At 47.9% G+C, this 22,394-nt stretch overlaps 1 protein-coding gene across 1 annotated transcript; it reads left to right on the top strand.

Annotated features, from left to right (window-relative positions):
* Nucleotides 1–805: 805 nt before the first annotated feature.
* Nucleotides 806–21,716, top strand: LRIG2 (leucine rich repeats and immunoglobulin like domains 2). The gene is made up of 18 exons (XM_027905979.1): nucleotides 806–823; nucleotides 5,693–5,764; nucleotides 6,246–6,320; nucleotides 6,822–6,956; nucleotides 7,402–7,545; nucleotides 7,675–7,818; nucleotides 8,563–8,706; nucleotides 8,951–9,094; nucleotides 11,722–11,802; nucleotides 12,558–12,629; nucleotides 12,770–12,838; nucleotides 13,976–14,139; nucleotides 15,335–15,655; nucleotides 16,749–17,030; nucleotides 17,925–18,374; nucleotides 18,866–19,015; nucleotides 19,879–20,160; nucleotides 20,999–21,716. Exons 3-18 carry the CDS (start codon nucleotides 6,250–6,252, stop codon nucleotides 21,196–21,198), a joined length of 2,853 nt encoding a protein of 950 aa, XP_027761780.1. The 5' UTR covers nucleotides 806–823; nucleotides 5,693–5,764; nucleotides 6,246–6,249; the 3' UTR covers nucleotides 21,199–21,716.
* Nucleotides 21,717–22,394: the final 678 nt, after the last annotated feature.

The raw sequence follows: 22,394 nt of genomic DNA, 5'->3' as shown, positions 1-22,394 counted from the left end.
TCAGATGGAACTTCCAGGATATCAGTTCCTGCCCGCGGCCTCTTATCCCATTGCTGGCACCCCCTGGCGCGCCCTCTGACCCTGGTGACAGTGGTGGCCACCAGCACGACAAGTTCGCGTCGCCAGGGCTACAGGGCGTGGCTTGTCCTGTGCCCCGCCCCTGACTGACAGCGAGATAGTGTTGCCGTGATGGGCGGTGCTTGGTATGACCACGCCCACTACTGGCTCCACCTCCAAGCAGCGCTGTAATTGGGAGTGGGCGGGGCGATCACATGCCGCACCCTCTCTTGGTCCCGCCCCCTGCGAGCTGACCGTGAGCCCGGAACGGGCGGGGCTTGCGATGGTTTCTCACCTCCTGACTCCGCCCCTCTCATCGTGGCCACGCCCCCTCACCGCATACCCGGGACGGCTGCTCAGCGAACGGGGCGTGGCTTGAGCCGCAGCCCCGCCCCCTCCTGTCCCCGCCCCGTGCATGTAGCGCCCTGCGTGGGCGTGGCCGTGCAGAGCCCCGCCCCTGGCCGCCTGCGCGCTGCGGTGTCGGCGGGCGGGCGGCGGGGCCGGGCCGGGCGATGCGGGGAGCGGGGCCGGCCGTGCGGGCCGCCCGCGGGGCGCTGCCGCCGGCCCTGCCCGTGCTGCCGCCGCTTCTGCTGGGGCTGGGGGTGCTGGCGGCCGCAGCGCTGTGTGCGCGGGCCACCCCCGCCGCCGAGCCCTGCGCCGCGCCCTGCTCGTGCCGCCGCGGCCTGCTGGACTGCAGCCGCCACCGCCTGCCCGGCGCGCCGGGCCCGCGCTGGATCCCGCCGCTGCCCGCCGGCACCACGGGGCTGTGAGTGAGCGCCGAGGGGCCCGGGGGTGTGCACGGGCCTGGCGGGGGCGGCGGTGCGGGCCCCGTGCCCGGCGGGGGCGGTGCGGGAGCTCGGGGGCCTTCTCGCTCTGACAGGAGGGGAGAGCCGGGGTGGGGAGGGTCGGGCTCTGCTCCAGGGGACAGGAGGAGAGGACATGGTCTTAAACTGTGCCGGGGGAGGGTCAGGTTGGATGGACATCAGGAGGAATTTCTCCATGGAAAGGGTGCTCAGGCCTTCGAAGGGGCTGCCCAGGGAGGTTTGGAGTCCCCACCCCTGGAGGTCTCCAAAGAAGGACTGGTCGTGTCACTCAGTGCTCTGGGCTGGGGGACAAGGTGGGGATCAGGCACAAGGTGGACTCGGTGATCTCGGAGGTTGGTTGCCCGCGGAGTGTTCAGAACGGGTTCAGAGGCAGTCCCGGCTCTGGGTCGAGGATCCTGGTGGGTCCCTTCCAACTCGGAACGTTCCGTGATTCCTTAAGAGTGAAAGGCTGGAGCGGAGCCGTGGAGAGGGAGAGGGCCTGGCCCCCAAGGCTCCGTGTGCCGGGGTCGCAGGGAGCAGTTCCACGCTGGCCTTGCCCTGCTCTGTGCGAGAGGAGCGCGGAGCAGAAGCGGGTTGTGGTTGGTAAGGCTGTAGGTGATGCCAGTCAGGTCAGAGTTTAACGTCTCAGGTCAGGCTGTAGGACACAGTCCCTTAGGATTGTGCTTGGAAGTGTTCTTTCCACCCCGGCCTCAGCACTCCCTGCTGCTCCTGGTCTCCTCTGCATCCCTTTGCAGCTCAGGGGCTCCCTCCTCTCCCCTCCCTTAAACCTTTGTGGACTCCTCTTGACGCTTGTCTGTCGTTGTTTTTCCAAAGAAATCCCACAAAGCAATTAAGAGCCACCCATAGTCTCTGCTCCCAAGTGTTTAATTAGCTTGCTAAATAGTGTTCACACAGGTCATGCCTTTGTCCTTCCTTGACTGTTGCTGTCACAGTCACCGTTGCTTTTGTCACCTTTGGCTACAACATTCTCGGGTGGAAGAGGTGCTGGAATATGAGGGATATCAAAAACCTGCTCCTGTGCACAGAGTTCTCTGTCCCTCCTGGAGTGATCATGTTTCCCAGTTGATAGGAATGGCATTATTCCAGACCAGGAGAAAATTAAACCTGTTGGGCAGGTACTATAAACACACAAACCACTGTTCAGTTAACTCCAGGAATTCCACTAGCAGGACTCCAGAGTCTGATCTGTGTCAAAAACCAGACATGTCCAAGGAGGTTTGTCACCTTCTTGCTCTTTTTGTGGTTCTCTCCTTTCCCTGCACAATCAGCAAGTGGAAATGTTTAAGAAAAAAATGTGTATTTCAGCATGGAAATACAACCTGCGTGTGCAAACGTTGGTGTTTAGAGAGGCACAAGGATATTGTAACTTTTCAGGGAGGGGTGTCAGCGCCTGCAGAAGGGAGTTGGCAGTTCATCAGGAGGCTAATAAGCAAAATGATATCCGTGCTGTTTGAAGAGCAAGTTTTCAAGCTTCAACAAATACTTGTATCTTTCTCCAAGCTGATGGAGGGTGTGTTTGAAGCTGCTTGGCACAGCTTGTGCAGTGGGAAGGAGCGGGGCTGGCACCGGGCTGTGTTGTGCAATCTGAGGTGCTGCAAACAATAAGGGCATGGGACTGGTTTGGGTTGGAAGGAACATTAAGGATCATCTTGTTCTACCCCCTGGCACGGGCAGGGACACCTTCCACCAGCCCAGGTTGCTCCAAGCCCCGTCCAGCCTGGCCTTGGACACTTCCAGGGATGGGGCAGCCACAGCTTCTCTGGGCAACCTGTGCCAGGGCCTCATCACCCTTACAAGGAACAGTTTCTTCCCAATATCCCATCTAACCCTGCCCTCTGGCAATGGGAAGCCATTCCCCCTTTTTCTGTCCCTCCATCTCTTGTCCCAGGTTCCTCTCCAGCTCTTCTGGAGCCCCTTTAGGCCCTGCAAGATGCTCTGAGGTCTCCCTGGAGCCTTCCCTTCTCCAGATGAACCCTCCCCAGCTCTCCCAGCCTGGCTCCAGAGCAGAGGGGCTCCAGCCCTTGGAGCATCTCTGGACTCCAACAGCTCCACATCCTTGTGCTGTTCATCAGCAGGATCATCCCAGGGCTGGAAGCAGCTCTGCAGGGGGGTCTCACCCCAGTGGGCCAGAGGGGCAGAATCCCCCCCTCCCCTGCTGCCCACGCTGTGGGATCAGCCCAGCACATGGGGGAGGTTTCTGGGCTGCAGACACACATTTCTGAGTCCTCTCGAGCTTCTCATCCACCGGCACCCCCAAGTCCTTCTCCTCAGGGCTGCTCTCCATCCATTCTGTGTCTGTCTGTTGTGGCTTTCAGGATTTTGGCACATGAAGTGTGGGTGACGTTTTCTCTTCACTAGGACTGCTCTGGCAGTTCTCAATCTAAACCAGCTAAAATGCTTTCCAGCTGTTTAAAATTAATCAAAGCCTAATTTTTCTCACATGATCAAGTCCCTGATCTGCTTTTCTCTTAGTTCTCTTAGCTTTGAGAAGTAAAAATTCTTTATTTCCTAACTCTTTCAAACTACTTGCAGGTGATGCTTCCATTGTGTGTGGGAGTTGGTTTTTCTCTTAGGTTTTTGTTTTTAATAAGGCCAGGAGAGCACTTTTGGAACTTATTTTCATGATGGAAGTATGCAGGCATCTGTAACTTCATTTTTCCTGTGAAGATGTATGTTTTGTGGATTACTTGGCAGGTGATGAAAAGGGTAGGGAAGTCTAGAAGTTGGGAAATATTTTTTCTATGTCTGCATCTTAACACATCAGATTCTTTAGAACAAGGGATTCCAGCCCTGTTTGAAGGGTGGGTGTGTGAAGGGGGAGAGGGGAGCACGATGCTGGTGGTCGCTGCCTCCAGTCCAAGTGTGTTTATATATCCTGGTAACTAGAGAGCTGATGAACAAAAGTAGATTAGGTATCACTTAATTAGTTCAGCAAGTTCCATTCACAGTAGGGTTTTTTGGGTGAGCTCCAATGACTCCCTGCACTGACACCTGTACCAGCCCAGGGCCACAGCTCAGCTGGGCTGAGTTAAGGTCGTTCTCCATCGCCCATAATCAGTTTGGGGTGTGTGTTCTGATTTATTTACTTAGGAGATGAAAACCACTTCAGTTCGAAATGGATGTTTAGATATGTTGTACACGATACCAGACGAATCTCTAAAATGCAGATTTTGTGTGTTTGCTCTGGCTCCTGCACAGCTTGGGACCTCCCCAGTTCCAGTGCAAGGGCTGCTGAAGTGATAGGTTCTTCCACTCTGGCATTTCCAGAGCAAGGAAATCACATCTGGTTCTGCAGGACAGCAGGGATCTTAGCTGTGCGATTGAATGATCTCTAAACACAGAAAATCAGCCAGTGAATTTCACTTTGTATTTGCTGATCGGTTGGTCTATTTGAAAAAGAAAAGCATCAGTAATAGAAATTAGATATAAATGATGTCAGAACTGGTTTAAATATGAGCTATACCCAACTTCTTGAAAGAGGGCTTACTGCATTCAAAACTTTGTTGTAGTCTAGATTTGACTAATAATAGAAAAATATTTTCTGGGCATTTTCTGAATTAAAATCTTAATTTCTAACTTGATAATCAGACACTAGGCTTCTATTAGCAGGTTCTCGTGGCTATCAGTGTTTTGGAGGCATTTGGGCAGTGTCCTGAATACCTTGCTTGAACTTCTGGTCAGACCTGAAGCGGTCAGGCAGCTGCACTAGAGGATTGTTGTAGGCCACCTCCAACTGAAATATTCTCTGATGTTCTCCCTGGAAGCCTTAGAAAAAAAATGCAGTTTCAGTTTTCTCTGTGTATTATTAATCTGACTCCCCAGATCTTTGTCAGTGCCCGCTGGCCGTGCCTGACACGCAGGTTGGTCTGGCTCAGCACCCATGGCATGGTTCTCCTCATCAGTGGAGCATCTGCTCACCTCCAGGGGTGTGTTGTTATCTTCCATGTCCGTTGTCTTGTCCTTCCTCCATGCTCTGCTCTCAAATCCTTCGGGAACAGCGTGGCTTGGTGCTGCCCACTCTGGTTAAACCCACTGCTCCAAGATTAGGCTGCTCAGCACTGGCTGGGTGCCTGCACGTTTACAACATCCTCCAGGAAAGTCTCTGCTGCTGGGATTTGGGGTTCTCTTGGTTCTTTTTTTTTTTATTATTATTATTATTATTATTTATTTTTTAAATTGTAGGCATGAATAATCGTTTGCAAACCTGCTCGCTCCTCTATCTGTATAATTTGCATCTGGATGTAATTAAAAGAACACATTAACAACTGCCTGACTTGCCGTGGCACCCAGGATTTTAATAATTCATGGCTAGAACGGGATCTTTTGCGCTGAACCTGAGGGGGAGTTCACAACAAATAGTCTGTCAGGTGTCAAGTCCTTGCTCTCTCCTAATAAGTTCTGGTCTTACAGATCAAAAGTTGAGCTCAAGGGAGGGTTGGACCCAAACCGAGTGGATGATCCTCGTGGGATCAGCTTTGGCCCTGGGTGTATTTGGAGCCAAGCACGGGCTCGAAGCTATTGCAGGAGCAGAGCAGTGTGTGGGAGCTGGGGCTGCCCAAGCCTGGGTGACAATGGAAATAGTTTTAAGTATTCTCAGTTACATTTTAATATTCATTTTAATGGTAGTTTTAGTTGCAAAGGGTGATTTTTGTCTCCTGTGTCAGCATAGCTGCTGTCTGCCTGATAAGCTTGGAACTAGCTGGGATAAATATGTATTGTTATGTTGTGCAAAGCATACAGGGTTTGTTTCTTTGTTTTTTTTAAATTTATTTTATTGTAGGAGCTAAACAACTTTTCTCTCTGTTCTCTAGGGATTTGAGTCATAATCATTTATTATCATCCAACTGGAGCATTGATTTGTCTGTTCACACGCTGCAAGAAGTGTAAGTTGCCTTTTATGAGGGTAAACTCTAGAGATATCCTACCTAATTCTACTTAAAACATTTCATTGCGTGTGGAGATACCTGGTTTGACTTGTAGAAATAGTCAGTGCAAGTTAATTAAAAATGGATGCTCTGTGTTGGCAGCACATTTTATGTATAAAATTGCTTCTTTGTGAGCAGAAAACTTTTTCATAAAATATTAAAAGACCAATATTTTAAAGAGAAATGAGACACTGTTTTGGCTGCAGCTGATTTTAAATGAAAGAGAAGTAATAGTATCCATGAAAATGGATACTCTTAAATTGTTCAAATTATTATTATTTAAGCTTTTTGGGATCTTTTTTTTGTCAACTACGAAGTATTATTACTGTAATAAACTTGTTAAATGCATTGTGATATGAATTATTTCTGCTGTGTACAGAAGGCTTTTTCTTCTCTTTGAAGTGCCAGTAATTTTTTTTTTTTTTTATCCCTTTTTAAGGAAAATGAATTACAATGAGCTGAGTGAAATTCCGTATTTTGGAGAAACGACTTCCAATATAACTCTTCTCTCACTGTAAGTAGCAGCTCATCTCCCTTTTTTTCTTGTTTCACAAACGGCGAGAGCGGTGGTGTTGTAGTTCTGCCGTCAATTTGTAGGAAAACATCTCCTTTTGTCTCGAAATACTGCTCCTCTGAAGGCCTTTAGGGAATATGGAAGCGCTCTTTAAAGAAATACAAATCAGTCAGACAATCAAGTCACCCTAAATTACCAATAAAATGCAGTCAACCGAGGCAGGCAGCTTTGAAGGGGAGGGATTCGGCCTGGGAATGACAGTTCCCACAAGGAACAGCCCAGCTACAGGCCTCAGAATTTGAATCTGTTCATATGTCAAGGTGGCAAATAGCTCTGGGATTTGCAGCGTTGCTTTGGGAATGAACACTTTGGGAAGCATGTGCTGCATGTCCCACTCAGGAGGCTCGCTGATGTTGATGCCCAGAACCCTGTAACTGTGCCATCAGCTGGGCATCTGTGAGGATGTTTTGGATAATCATGTTTATTGCTGGTCTTTTCCAGGGTGCACAACACCATCCCAGAAATAAATGCTGAGCAGCTGCAGGTCTACCTTTCGCTGGAAAATCTAGATCTCAGTTCTAATCTTATCTCGGAAATTAAAGCCTCCTCTTTTCCGCGGATGCAGCTGAAGTACCTGTAAGTACAAGTGATCTGCTGTGCCTGGGAGTCCTGGCTCTGCAGTGACAGTGCTGGACACCTCCCTGCTCTGAAGTTATCTTTGGACTGGTAGCAGTGCTTCATGGAGCTATAAATGTGCATGAAATAAAATATTATTCCTGCCAATACATATGGCATTTTCCCAAATAACGTGGAAAAAAAAAACTACTGGTGTTATCAAAGTGCAGCCAGCAGGGACAGGGGGTGATTTCTGCCCTGTTTGAGTAGATCACTGTGGACACTTGTCTCACCATGTCTAACTGAAGCATGGCCATGCAGTAAATCCAACTCCTTGCACTGATTCCTGTGGAAAAAAAGGATTTGGTATCCCAGAATTCAGATTTCTGATGTGATTTCGCTTGTGCCGTTGCGTTCATAAAACTCTTCATGTTCTGAAAGGCCTCTTTCCCTCTTCCTTCCCTAGGAATCTGAGTAACAACAGGATAACTACTCTAGAAGCAGGCTGCCTTGATAACTTATCTAGCTCACTGATGGTGGTAAAGCTGAACAGAAACAGGATTAGTGTGATTCCACCGAAGATCTTCAAGTTGCCTCACGTGCAGTTTTTGTGAGTAACAGTCCTGAAAGCATAAAAGCAGCTTTTACAGCTGTGTTGCTCATCTCAGCATGTTATCATTTCACGGAGTGGTGCCTTGTTGAAAGGTGTGTTAATATTTGAATGTCGTCTTTATAAAAGGGAACTGAAAAGGAACCGGATTAGAACAGTGGAAAGCCTTACATTCCAAGGACTGGAATCCTTAAAATCCTTGAAAATGCAGCGCAATGGGATTAGCAGACTGATGGATGGAGCATTCTTTGGCCTGGGTAATATAGAGGAACTGTGAGTATGCCTAGTTGTGGAATTTCTTTAAGGGTCTGACTCTGGAGGGTGTGTCCTGAATGGCTTCCCTTACACCAAGGCTGTGCTGGGATATTGATGAAATCGTAGGAAAAGAGTATTTTTGCATTATTTTTATATTGTATTTTTACTTCAGAGGTGGAAAGATACATTTCCCCATCCCTGAAGTGTCCAAGGCCAGGTTGGACAGGGCTTGGAGCAGCCTGGACTGGTGGGAGGTATCCCTACCCATGGCAGGGAGGTGGAACTGGATGATCTTTAAGGTCCCTTCCAACCCAAACCATTCTGGGATTCCATGCTATTGGTGTTCTTCCCAGGCTCTTCCCAGTGGTGATCCAGCATGTTTGACTCTGTAGCTGCTTTTTTGCTGGTTTTCATTTGCAGTCCTTATAACATGGGGCTGTTCCTTGCTCTGTGACTTTGACAGAGCAAACACCAGGGTGTGCCATGCAGCGTTAGCAAAAAAAGAAATTATCTTTGAAAACAGAGATTGCAGTTTTGTTTCTGCCACTGGATCCCTGCAGCTGGTGTTGGGTTACTCAGTTCTTCATATACTCTAATTCAATCTTTTGATTTCAATGGAATCTGGATATAATTGTGCATTTTGTGTTTTCTATCTAATGCTTCACGTTAGTAAATCGTTTTGAGACCCTCAAGGTGAAAGTTTATAAATAGATGTTTCATTGATTATCTACTTGACAAATGTTTTTCCTTTTAATTCCTTAGGGAACTGGAACATAATAACTTAACAGAAGTAAACAAGGGCTGGCTGTATGGGCTGAGGACGTTGCAACAACTCTATGTTAGCCAGAATGCCATCACCAGGATCAGCCCAGATGCGTGGGAATTCTGCCAAAGGCTTGCTGAGCTGTAAGTCCTAGGCTGCTTTTCACCGGGGATTTTGGAATGTTGCAATAACAGATTGGCAAGAACGAATTACCGAAGGAAACACTCCATTTCCTCGTCAGGCCCGTGGTAGTGCTGTGTATTTTACTTATGAGTGTTCTGTTAGAGAAATTAATCGAAACACAATAGTTAATCAAGTCAGATAGTATCTTCATAATTAATCCCCCTCCCCTACTTGCCTTTTAAACTGTGTGCTCTGTGTTTCCAGGGACTTGTCGTACAACCAGCTCACTCGCCTCAAGGAATCTGCCTTTGTGGGACTTGGCTTGTTGGAGAAGCTAAACCTGGGTGACAATCGCATTAGTCACATTGCTGACGGTGTCTTTAGGGGTCTGACCAATCTTCAGACCTTGTAAGTACAGAAAAACAGCTAATTGAAATTTCCCTTTTAACGCAGACAGTGGGTGTTGCAGTGAGATCTGGTCCTGCCTGCAGGTGTGGCGGGGCTGATAATCTTTGGGTTTGCCGAGATAACAGAATTCCAGCCCAGCCAAAACAAACCAACCGCTCGGTTTTAGTGGTGGTGAGAAACACTGGCTCGGTGACCCTGAGCGCCCAGATGTGCCCCAGTGGTTCTGAGAGGTGTGGATAACTCGGGTAAATGCCACTTGTGGAGCAAACAGCCTGGAGCTCTTTATTCCAGAGGGTTCTGCCTTAGGGTTGGAAGCTCAGAAACCAAGTGGTTGAAGCCTTTTGTGTAGCAGAAGGTGTGGTTCAGGCCACCCTCCCTGTGTGCTGCAGTCAGGGACTGACAGGAGGTGTAGGGTTCCTCTTGATGTCACAGGCTCAGCTCTCTGCACTTGCCAGGACCTTTCACAGCAGCTGCAGCTGTTGGGCATTTCTGAAAAGACCCAATCCTGCCCCAAGTAGATCTGAACAGTTGTAATTATCCTAAACAATGGTACTTGAGAAAGGAGTGAAAGTTTATAACCCCTCTGTCACTTCATTAAATAAATGCTTAAATAAGCAAACTCACCGGAGAGATTTATGTAAGCAGTCATATTCTGTTAACCTTAATGCAACCTTTTAATGAAATAATTAAACCTAATTTCTTAGGTTTAGAGCAGCATGAAGAAGAACAAGAGCAGATTAATTAGTAGGTTTTCCTGGGCTCTCAGGGGCGTCAACAGCCCAGGGCCTGGCCCTTTCCTTTGGGGCTGGAATGTGCAGCACGGAGGGCAGTGGTGATTAACAAGGCTCCAAGCATTCGTGCCCAGCCAGGCATGAGGAGCCAACCCCTCAGCTCACACAATGAGGGGCTTTTCTTTTGGGTTGCCCGCTCGTTTTGCTGAGTGGTCTGAGTAGTGGAGTGTGAAAATACTTCAAACGACAAGAGACACGGTGTGGCTGCGGGATTAGTCCCATTGTTGGTTGTGTGCTGGTTGTTCCAGTGCTAAGGCTGGTGTAAATATTTCTCTGTGTTCGGCTCCTGCCACTCTGTGTGGGAGAATAAACAGTAAAAGTGATATTAACTGCAAGGTAGGATTAAAGCTGTGTCTAAAAATAGCAGTGAAGTTTTTTCCATCTTACCCTGTTATTTACTCCATAGTACTGTAAATGGCTTGGCATTTGTATTCTCCAGCACTCACCATCAAACATTCTGAAGCAGACCTTGAGATGATTCTGGAAACAGGTTTTAAATCACAAGAATTAGCAACGTGGAAATAAATGTGGCGTATTATTCATCTAGTCACTCTCATTAGATCACATCCATGTCAGTACTTTAGCTTGAATAATTTTTAAAGAGGAAAATATGTAATGTGAGCAAGTTCCAAGGCCATATTTGTTCAGACCATGTGATGCATGAAACATGGAATTCCTTTTCTTTTTGTCCTAAAATTGAACGTGCATATGTAATAATTGTGGAATTGCCTGGTGTTAGGACCGAGATTTTCGTATTTCAAAGAATAATAAGAAAATAATGTGTGACCATTGATGGTGTTCTGGAGGTTAATCCAAGGATGGGGGTTTTACACAGTTTACAGTCTCACTCAAGGGAAAGTAGATACTTCATTTTCCCCCCATTAGCACAGGGAAAAAAGGTGTTTTTATGAGTGACATACACAGTTGCCTGTGTATGTAGCTGGGGTTTTGTGTCAGTTGACTCATTTGGAAGCTCCACAAGCTGTTGCATAGAACATCTGGTGAAACACAGTACAGATATTCTTTATTAGTGGGATTTCCTTTAAACACTCCTGCCTGCAGGGACTTCTGTGCATGGTGGTATCAAAACATGCTCTTGGCTGAGTCCATCCCATTCAGGCTGAAAACGCAACTGAATTTATTTCTTCTCCTGTCTAAAAAAGCATTTAATCCTCTCCAAACCAGATTGCTCTATTGCTTTTGCTCTTTAGACCTCTCTTCTCCGTAAGGGGCTGCAGTGCTGTGCAGAGGTCAATCAGAAATCCCATTAGCTGATAACGAGATTTGTGAACAGAATATCAACTTCATTCTGAAAATCCACCACTGTGTGCCTGGCAGCCCTACACTGTAACCTGTGTGTAATCTCTTAATATGCTAATGCTTTTATAAGCTTGTTACTGGGGAAGATTAATTCTGCTGGTGTATTGCTTAATTCCCTTACATGAACCAACTTGCTTCAGGAGCCTCTCCCAGCTCCTGGCAGATCCTCCATCACATGGCAAGTGCTGGTCAGACTGGGGCTTTCCTTAAATACCACATCAAGAAGCTGTGCTGCAGGATTTGTTTGTGGTTCTGGCTGCAGCACTGATCAGGAACGGTTTTGCCTTGCGCCTCTGAGATGGGATATTCATCTCCTGACAGGCTGAGTTTTGTGGAAGATTTGAGACCTTCCAGGGGCTGCTGTGCCAGGCTCATACAGCACTAGTGCCTTCCCCAGCTCACCACTAAGCCTGGTCATGATGATGATGATGCTCCAAGGCTTCCCTCTAAGGAAAAAAGCTTAATTCCAGGCTTTTCCAAGGCTTTTTCTTGTCTAAGACAGCTCTTCCCCTGCAGGGACTTGCGGAACAACGAGATCTCCTGGGCCATAGAAGATGCAAATGAAGCGTTTGTGGGACTCAGCAGGCTGGATAGACTGTATGTATTACAAAGCATGGGAATGACAGCACTTCCCAGGAATGCAGGGGAGAGGGAGGGCAAAATATTAAGCAAATTGTAAATCAGTGACAAGGCAGAAAACCTTTTTAGTGGCAGCTGTTCTGTGTTTCCACTTGCGTGCCACAACCTCCTGATGTAAGCTTGGGTTCCATGTTCAGGAACGTTGGATTGCAGCACCAATTTGAAGAAATTAAGCATAAGTACTTGATTTATTACTGAATAGCTCCCTCCCTCTGGGTGATGATTATCAATTTTTGTTCTTCTTTACTTTGGCTGAAAGTTACTGCTTTTCAAAAAAAAAAAACCACCCCAAAACACAAAGTATTTTTGAGGAAATGTGAAACACCATTGAATTAACAACTTTTCAGTACTTGGACCGTGCACTTTTCATCCAGTGCCACGTGCTTTGTGGGAAGCTCCATCCACAAATAGCCTGGTGTGAGGGTGCAGTCCAGGAGCTCATGTGATGGTTCTATTTATCACTGTTTCATTCTCCTGACTTAAATTATCTTCTGACACATCTCTAACCCAAGTCACTAAGGTAAAAATAGAGAAGGAACCCTGCTCGTGGGAAAATCAGTTGAGCCTTTAAGCTAAAAAAAAATAACATTTAATCTTGTAGCTCAGCTAGAAATAGAAAAAAATGTAGTTAAGCATCATGGGGAATTTCTTTTGGGTCCTGTTTGTCAGCTCATATTGACATTCAGAGTGGGATCCTGGGCTCTGTCTTTCAGAATCTTGCAAGGAAACCAGATAAAGTCGATCACCAAAAAAGCCTTCTCAGGTCTGGAAGGACTTGAACATCTGTAAGTACTTTACACTGTGGAACTTGTAATTATTTGTCAACTTCAGTCTTATGTTCTCTGTCAGATTTTCTAAGAATTTGACTGAAGGTGCCACATGAAATCACCCTGACCCATTATTGTGCCCTTTGCTTAACTTGCAGAGATCTAAGCAACAATGCAGTAATGTCCATCCAAGAAAATGCCTTTGCCCAGGCTCAGCTGAAGGAGCTGTAAGTTCATGACAATTATTTAGAGATTCTTTACAAGCCCTGCCTTGGAAAGAATCCTTCAGCCGTTATAGGGCTGTCTGAAGTTTCGAGTGTGTCTGCTTTCATCATGAAATATTTGCAGCAATGCTGATAAATTATGAACTCAAATATATTTAGGTTTGAGGTTTGATAACACCTTAGTTGCACCTAAGAGGGGATAGTTTTGATTTCTTGCAGTGCTGAACCATTAAGTTTTTCCTATCTTATGATTTTGCAGCACTCACTTGCATTTAGGCAATGAACGAAAGAAACAATTCATCAGAAATTTTTCAGATGAAGTCCCTGAATATCGTGTCGTCTGGTCTAAAACTGTTATTCCATTAGTTAATCTCGGCCAGATGGATTTAATCTGCAAGATCTGCCGGTGTGAGGAGACACATTTTAGATGTTAGAGATTTCTTTGCCTTCTCTGGTGTATTTTAAAAGTGGGGAATCGTTGGTATGTGCAGGCAAAGAGCAGGGTGGAATCCTGGCTTGTCTGGTGCCTCTCCTCTCCCACTACTGGATTCATCTTCTAGCAGGTCTCCAGTCAGTCATAACTCCTACATAATATTTAGGAAACTTTGGAAGCAGTTGGTGGGGAAAAAGTTGAGCCATCATTGTTTCCTGCTGGCAGTTTTTCTGTGGAGCAGAGAAAATGATCTGCAGTTGATACCTGCATGAAACAAATCACTCTTAAATATTTATCAGCTGGCACAAAAATGAGAATTGAGGCTTCTGCTCGTTTCATAATAGCAAGTGTGCTTAGTTTGAGACATGGAGCTGCTCTGCAGTGTTGTTCCTTCTAATTGCTTTTAAGAGGGATGAGATAATTGTAAAGATAGGCTTAGTGTTTTTTGGGGTTGTTTTTTAAAGAAGTGGAAGCTCCAAGGTTATATTCTCCAGAATTAAAAAGAAATGTAAGGTTTTAATGCTGACGCAGAGGAGTCGTTTCCGTCATAAATAGCTAAGATTTTATAATACCCACAGGTGCAAAATAATACTGTAAATCTTGACAGTTCTGAATGTGTATGCTTTAAGTTGTTTTGCTGCCTGAAGTCACAGGTAGGAATGTGAAATGCACTTTATTCACCCCGTTGTTCTGCCTTGTTCCTGCAGAGTTTTGAACACAAGCAGCCTCCTCTGCGATTGCCAGTTGAAGTGGCTGCCCCAGTGGCTCACTGAGAGCCATCTGCAGCAGGCTGTGAATGTCACCTGTGCCCACCCCGAGTGGTTGGCAGGACAAAGCCTTCTCAGTGTGGACCCTGATGACTTCGTCTGTGGTTTGTGTTTTTAATGACTCTTGATAGAAAAGCACGGTGGCACAAGTCTGTGCAGCTGAAATTACTGCTGTGGTGCACGTGTGGGCCTGTGTACCTCAGTTTGGGGTTTCATTCTGCTTCTCTTTTCTCTGTTTCGTGGTGTTTGAGCACTGAAGCCAACCTGAGGGAGCAGTGCTGGGAGACTGCGTTGTTTTTTATTTAGGTTACTGTTAAAACTTGATTATGTTGGAAGGGACCTTAAAGATCATCCAGTTCCACCCCCTGCCATGGGCAGGGACACCTTCCACCAGCCCAGGTTGTTCCAAGCCCTGTCCAACCTGGCCTTGGACACTTCCAGGAATGGAGCAGCCACAGCTTCTCTGCACAACAATTAGAGTAGTTCAGACTCTGGCACATTTTCTGGTGCTCCATATCTGGGATGTTTATCTGGTCTCTGCCACCACAGTTTCAGGCATAAGCCTGTATATTTTTGTGACTGAACTGTGAGATGAAAAACTGAGGGACTCTTCACCCAGAGTCCTGGGTGAAGTCTGTGGCAGGCCTGGAATTAGTCTGGTGTTCCCTTTTCCAGGTGAGCAATCTGATAAGAGTTACTTGTGTGTATGCAATTCTTTTATTGCTTTGGTGGCAGAGGCAACAACAATCATCATGTATAGGTGCAGGCACCCACTTCTCCACTCCAACATCACCACTGTGGTGCCTGACAGAACTCTGTGTGTGCCTGTGAGAGAGTTTCTGCTGAAATAACAGTTATTGAAGTCACTCTCATTGAGTGGGATGAGATAGTGAACCGCCAGCTTGTTATGCTTTATACTTGCAGAACTTAAAGGCTCTTCAGGATATTTAAACTCTCTGAAAGTAAGTCTCAGTCCTCCATGAAATAGCCTGGCTCTTCAGCTGAGCAGGGCTTTTGGGTGTCAGCTAAATGTAGCAAGTTCCAGACAGCTGGACGAAAGGCGGGGCTGCTCAGCACCACACTGACTGTTTCCAGTGCTGATTCCTCTGCCTACCTGTGGTTCTAACCCTCATTTCCAACTGGAAACAGCTGAGCCTGCACACCTCCAGCAGGACATCTGTTCCCAACGTTTCCTTTCTGCCTACGCCGAGCGAGCTTTCCTGCAGTGTTAATTCCAGTCGGGGTGGTGGGGGGGGAAGAGAGCAGAGCTGATCTCTCCCGGATGGTTTTTCTTTCCAGACAACTTCCCGAAGCCGCAGATCCGGGTTCACCCCGAGACCACGGTGGCCCTGCGGGGCATGAACGTGACGCTGACGTGCAGCGCTGTGAGCAGCAGCGACTCCCCCATGGCCACGGCCTGGCGCAAGGACAGCGAGGTCCTCTACGACGCCGAGGTCGAGAACTTCGCCAGGTACCAGCAGCAGAGCGCCGAGGTGCTGGAATACACCACTGTCCTGCACCTCTTCAATGTCAACTTCACGGACGAGGGCAAGTACCAGTGCATCGTCACCAACCACTTTGGCTCCAACTACTCCAACAAAGCCAAGCTGACTGTCAATGGTGAGTGAGGGTGGGTAGCAGAGGGAAGCACCTTGAGCTTAAAGCTTTATTTGAATAGCTGCAAGTCTGTTTTTCTCTAGAGCTGACCCAGAATGCTCTTGCAAGTCTGTCTGAGATTTAGAAATAAAAGCAGGAAACAAGTGTTTTGGGTGGGGTTTTTTGTGGGTGAAAAGCCTCTGTTTGCATTTGGAAAGTGGCAGCTGCCTCCTGTGCTTTATTAGAAGACAGTTAGTTGCTCATCTAGTTAATTGGAGGTGGTAATTCTTTAAACTGAAAGCTCCCTCTGCTGTCTCCTCAGAACTCAGCACCTTTCCCATATATTTGTAAAACTGGGAAAGACTCAGCTGAAAATAAATGGTGGGGCTGGAAACACTCTGAAAAGTGAAGTCTCTTTTTATTTTTAGCAATCACGATACTGTTTATTTTGCCTTGAGGGAAGGGAGGTGAGAAGGCAATGTTCACATCAGTCAGCAGGCCACTGATACCTGTGGTACCTGACAGCAGGGATGATGAGGTGGATGTTCATCTTCCCTGTTACCAGGGGAAAAAACGTGTGACAAAGGTTTTAGGAAGGAGGCTAAACCTTTTCCCTGTCTGTTCCCCATGAGAAATCTTGTGCTTCACATCACCTGAAATTAAATTAATGGCTTTAAACTGAAAGAGAGTAGGTTTATATTGGATATTAGGAAGAAATTCCCTGTGAGTGTGGGCAGGCCCTGGCACAGGTTGCCCAGAGAAGCTGTGGCTGCCCCATCCCTGGGAGTGTCCAAGGCCAGATTGGTCGGGGCTTGGAGCAGCCTGGGCTAGTGGAAGGTGTCCCTGCCCATGGCAGGGGGTGGAACTGGTTGAGCTTTAAGGTCCCTTCCAACCCAAACCATTCCATCCTATGAACACTGTAGATGCTGTATTTAAATTTGGAGGACAGGCTCTTAGAAGTGACCACTGAAAATTTGTACAATTCTTCAGAAGAATTCTGCCCCTCTCCCTTAGGGACAACTTCAGGTGTGTTTCAGATGTGCTTTTTTCCAGATTCTTCTCTCTGCTGTGGACTTTTCGCTGCTTTTTACCTGAAACTCTGTCTCCTTTGATGTAGAGCTCCCTTCCTTCCTGAAAACCCCCATGGACCTCACAATCCGCACCGGGGCCATGGCCCGGCTGGAATGTGCTGCCGAGGGCCACCCCACCCCGCAGATCTCCTGGCAGAAGGACGGGGGCACGGACTTCCCAGCCGCCAGGGAGAGGAGGATGCACGTCATGCCCGAGGACGACGTGTTCTTCATTGCCAACGTGAAGATGGAGGACATGGGGATCTACAGCTGCATGGCCCAGAACGTCGCGGGGGGACTGTCGGCCAACGCCACCCTCACTGTGCTGGGTGAGTCCTGTGCCAGTCCATGCCGGCACTTGGATCCCTGCAGGTCTGCAGGGCTAATGAAATCCCGGAAAATGAGGTTAAAATGCAAAGAGCAGCACTTGGTGGGGTTTTATTTTTTTTTTTGAACAGTGAAGCTGAACTACAGAGCTGCCTGGTGGAGCTGGATCTTATTAGTATGATCTTTGCAGGGTTATGAGGGGTGTATCTCAGTCCAGATGTGGAGATTAGGCAGGTAATTTGTGTTGCCTTAGAGCAAATTTAGCTGCAGGTGACATGAACTTGTGGCCAAGAAGGACAGTGGGATCCTGGGTGTGTTAGAAAGAGCATTGCCAGCGTGTCAGGGAGGTGATCCTGCTCCTCTCCTCATCCCTGGTGAGGTGCACCTGGAGTGCTGTGTCCAGTTCTGGGCTCCTCTGGACAAGAGAGATATGGATCTCCTGGAGTGGGTCGAGCACAGGGCAACAAAGATGAGGGACTGGAGCATTCTTTTAGAAGGAAATGGTGAACAACTGGAATCTGATCTGAGAGGTCTTTTACAAATGATTCCATGAAAGGCTGAGGGAGCTGGGCCTGTTCAGCCTCAAGAGAAGATGACTGAGAACAAACCTCATCGGTATCTGCAGGGCGATGTCAGAGGGCTGGGTTAGGTGGGATATTGGGAAGAAATTGTTCTGTCTGAGGGTGGTGAGGCCCTGGCACAGGGTGCCCAGAGAAGCTGTGGCTGCCCCATCCCTGGAAGTGCTCAAGGCCAGGTTGGACAAGGCTTGGAGCAACCTGGTCTAGTGGAAAGTGTCTCCACCCATGGCAGGGGGTGGAACTGGTTGACCTTTAATGTCCCTTCCAACCCAAACCATTATCTCGCCATTTAATATTTTTTCCCCTCTGCTATCCCAGAAACTCCTTCCTTCGTGAGGCCCCTGGAGGACAGGACGGTGAGCCGAGGGGAGACTGCAGTGCTGCAGTGCATAGCTGGGGGCAGCCCTGCCCCTCGCCTCAACTGGACCAAGGACGACGGGCCCCTCGCCGTCACGGAGCGGCACTTCTTCGCCGCGGCAAACCAGCTCCTCATCATCGTGGATGCCGGGCTGGAGGACGCCGGGAAGTACACCTGCATCATGTCCAACACCCTGGGCACCGAGCGGGGCCACATTTACCTCAACGTCCTGGCTTCCCCCAACTGCGACTCCTCCCAGAGCGGCGTCGCCCACGAGGAGGACGGCTGGACGACCGTGGGGATCGTCATCATCGTCGTCGTGTGCTGCGTGGTGGGGACGTCCCTGGTGTGGGTCATCGTCATCTACCACATGAGGAGGAGGAACGAGGATTACAGCATCACTAACACAGGTAAAGCGCGAAGAGCAGCAGCCTTTGGCCCCGTTTTTAATCCCAAACACTCAAAATTTCTGGATTCGTTACCGATGGATAAGATTAAAGAACCGAAGATTTCCTTCTCAAATCCCTTCAGGGATTTGCTCAAATTCCTTCATTTTAGAGGTTCTTTTAAATACCAAAAGTGTGCTAATTCTATTCCTTATCCACCAGATTTGTCCTACATTGAGGGGAAAACGGTAAAGTTTGCAAGTAAATATTTGACTGAACTTAAAAAGATTTTCAGGACCTGGAATAATGTTTGTAAATTTCCATTCCCTGTAAGTTTGGAACCGGCTGTGTGGATTTTTAATCACTGGTGTAGGAAAAAAAGATAATAGATAGGAGAGAAGATATCTACATGTGAATTGAAATTCTGGATGTTCTTGTTAATGTGGGGAAGAGTGCTGGTAGTACCTTGAAATCTTCACACTGTTGATGTCACGGGTGTTAATTGTGCCTTGCAGAGGAGATGAACCTTCCTGCCGACATTCCCAGCTACCTGTCCTCCCAAGGAACGCTGTCAGAGCCTCAGGAAGGCTACAGCAACTCGGAGGCAGGGAGCCATCAGCAGCTGATGCCTCCAGCTGGCAGCTACGTGCACAAAGGCACAGATGGTAAGCAGAGCCCTCAGGTGTGTTACCTGGGCCTCAGCGGGTGCCAGGGCACAGTCTTGTCCTCACAGGTTAAATGCCAACGTAGATTTCGATCCTGCTTTTCTTCCCTTTGGCATCTCAAGAGCCCAGGCTATAGAGGTGGAGATAGAGTTTGCTGGGATGATGACTTGCTGTACCTCTTGGTGTAAAATTCCTGCCTCTCCAGGCATCCAGTTGGCTGCACTATTATATATATGGGGTCTGCTCTATTCCCTGCCTTGTTTGGACCCTTTTCAGGATACTTTTGTCACTGAGTTTACAGAGATGCTATTTTTTACCATCCAGATGCTGAGGAGCCATCAGTCTTTATGTGGACTGGCTTGAAAAGTGATCCCTCGGTGTTTTTCACACCTGCCCCTTGATCCATTCCCTCTAGTCCAGTCCCACTGCATCAGAGTCTGTGTCAGGAAGGAGCTGGGGAGCAGCTCATCTCAGTAACCAGTTTGTCATCAGGTCTGAGGTGTGTGGGCATGGAGGGACGAGTCAGGTCCAGGAGCAGGTGTGAACAGGTAACAGGTATCCCTTTTTGACCCCAGAACTGTTTCAACCTGGTTTCCAGGGAACCCTTTTACTCATGAAATAGGGGAGCGTGTCCATGGTTTCCCCTGGTCACCCTCAGAAGGGCAGTGCTGTGGAGAATTTGGGTGAGTGGAGTGTGGGGATTTCTCCCGTGGCCTCTCAAGCCAAGTACCCTGAGCTGTATAAAGACCCTTCAAACTGTGCTGCTGTAATCCATGATCACACCAGGACATAAAGCTTATGGAAATCAGGCACCCTCACCCTTTTTGAGAGTGTTTTGGTTTTTTTTCCATCGTGTTCCTCAGGTGGGGCAGCACCCCTGGTGATCTGCTCAGACTGCTACGACAACGCAAACATCTACTCCCGGCCCCGAGAGTACTGTCCCTATGCCTTCATCTCCGAGGAGGATCCCCTGGATCAAACACTCCCAAACCTCATGGTGCAGATGCCCAAGGAGGCGTACACAGCACACACCCAGCACGAAAGCAGCGCTCTGGATAATCTCCTGGCAGACAGAGACGTGCCTGTCTTCCTTACCAACCACGACAAGATCGGTGAAAAGAAAATCTCCTCCCAGCAGATCAGTGGTGAGTGTCGCCTTTTCCTTTTGTTGCTTTGTATTCCTTTGGCTTTCCTTGTGCTGCCCTTCCCTATTGACACACAACTAATCCTTCAAGTAGTCTGTGGAGCAACTTGTGTTTATTAACCACCTGAGCTCCAGACTAGCTCTCAGTTTGCATCCACTACCCAAGATTGATGTTAAAAATACAGAATTTCTGCAGTTCAGCTCTTAAAGTTTGTGGAATGTAAGCCTTTGAATGTGCTTCAAGGACATCTATTAACCAAAAGCTGGAGCTTCACTTGAGAAATTCAAATAGCCCTTCTGCTTGAGCTGGCCTGAGGTTCAAAGAACTCCCTAAATTGGTTGTTTTTCAGTTGACTTTCTTCCAGATCGCCTTCTTAAAAATTCACACTGAAACTGTGTGTGTTTCTGGTTACTGGAACAGATTGCTGGAAAGGGAGAGCATCCAGTAAAATATGCTCTCAAAACCAGAGAAAATAACCTCAGAACAACTGTTAGTGCTGAGTCACACAGCTCAAATCTGCCTGAGATCTGAGTGTGATTGATCTTCTGCTCTCTGTGACCAGGGATGGGACTCCAGGGAATGGCTGGAGCTGTCAGGGGAGGTTTAGGCTGGATCTCAGGGAAAGGTTCTTCCCCCAGAGGGTGGTCGGGCACTGAACAGGCTCCCCAGGGCAGTGGGCACAACCCCAAGGCTGCCAGAGCTCCAGGAGAGTTTGAATCCAGGTGGGATTTTGGGGTATCCCGTGCGGGGCCAGGAGTTGGACTGGACGATCCTTGTGGGTCCCGTCCAGCTCAGGACACGCTGTGAATGAATGAACCTTCCCATTTTCCTTCCTCAGAGCCCTTCCAGGTCCCTCTCTGGGGGGTCAGCAAAGACCTGGCTCCCCCTCACCCCCATTTCCTGCACCCCCCGCGGCCCCTCCGGAGCGACGGAGCCGCCGACAGTGACCGGGACCGGGCCCAGGCCTCGCCCAGGCCCTCCTGCCACTCGGATTTTAGCAGATCACGCAACAGTCACGACCGCAGCGAAGCCACGTAAGGCGCTCCGAGGAAGCCCTGCGAGCCAATCCACGTCAACTGACTGTATTTTCTACCTCAGGACTAACCCCAAGGCCAAAGATTCTCGTGCTGTGTGTGTGTCTGCAAGTTGCTAAAGAGCCTTCTCTTGGAGGAGGTGTCACATGCCCTTTTTCTCCCTTGGATTTCTCTGTGGGGAAATGGGAACGTGCACCAGAGAACACGTGGGTGATCGGTGCTGTCTACAAAAATAGCGTTAAAGCGTGGACTGTGTGGTGCTGGAAGCAGCCTTTGTGTTGGTGCATGCCTTGGAAAGCTCTCAAGAATGTGTGTAGCTATTTCACAGCGCTTTGTCTGCTTGGAAACAAACCATCAGGGCCTCCTCGTGGAATTCCCCAGGAACTGTAAGCATATAAAGCTCTTGGCCTGCTTTTCCTTCCTTAGACTGTTGGCAGGTGCCTGTTACCAGTCTGAGTTTGGGCCTTGTTTTCTCCTAGGAATAATGGACTCTAATTGTAAATAAATTTGCATTTATAAATATTTTGTATACACTGAGCATATAAATGTGTTGGCTGTAATGTAAATATATTTTTTATTATGCCAAAGTATGTATCATACTGTTAGTCTTGACAGCTGCATATCAAGCCATATGGGAGGTTTTGGGGGGGGACTGAAAGCTTGTTTGTGAGGGGACAGAGCTGTCTTTGTTTTGGAAAGGAGTGAATTTACTTATAGATATGTGGTGAAACTGTGATATTGATGAATTTCATTGTTGCCTACAACTCTGTGTGCATTAAGCCTGGCTGCAAGCTGATGCATTTCGTGATGTTATCAGAAGTCCAAGTTTTATCTAAGCTTTTACCTTTAAAAAAACCCACTTCATATCGTGTATGTCGAGAGGTCTCCATGTATTTGTCTTAGCTGACAGTTAAGTGAACTTTTCAAAAGAATGTGATGATGGAAAGGATCAGGTAAATTGGGAGAGCACTTGGTAAACACTTAGTGAACTGTACTGTGGGTTTTCTGTTTCCTCTGCACAGCCAAAGGCAAGTTCTTTCTTCTGGGAAAGTGTCCCGTTGTGTAGAAGGGGTTAGAGACTCCTCAGGGATGGGTTTTCAGCAGGTACTTCGTGCTCAGCGTGTGCTCAGTGCTCACACCTGTAGAGTGAGATGGCCTTCCTGGCCACTGGTGCCTTTTTCTGGAGCTGTAGGATTCGTA

Source organism: Empidonax traillii, unplaced genomic scaffold (genome assembly GCF_003031625.1).
Source record: "Empidonax traillii isolate 1590-97213 ecotype Southwest subspecies unplaced genomic scaffold, ASM303162v1 scaffold1226:size203360, whole genome shotgun sequence".
NCBI lineage: Eukaryota > Metazoa > Chordata > Aves > Passeriformes > Tyrannidae > Empidonax > Empidonax traillii.
Note: the sequence above shows the minus strand (reverse complement) of the source record. Positions and strands in the feature narration are given on the sequence as shown.

Coding starts and splice junctions, on each gene's coding strand:
- LRIG2 (XM_027905979.1), top strand. CDS start 6,250: ATGAATTACAATGAGCTGAGTGAAATTCCGTATTTTGGAGAAACGACT. Junction 6,321..6,821: donor AATATAACTCTTCTCTCACT/GTAAGTAGCAGC, acceptor GGTCTTTTCCAG/GGTGCACAACACCATCCCAG. Junction 12,839..13,975: donor CAGGCTCAGCTGAAGGAGCT/GTAAGTTCATGA, acceptor TTGTTCCTGCAG/AGTTTTGAACACAAGCAGCC.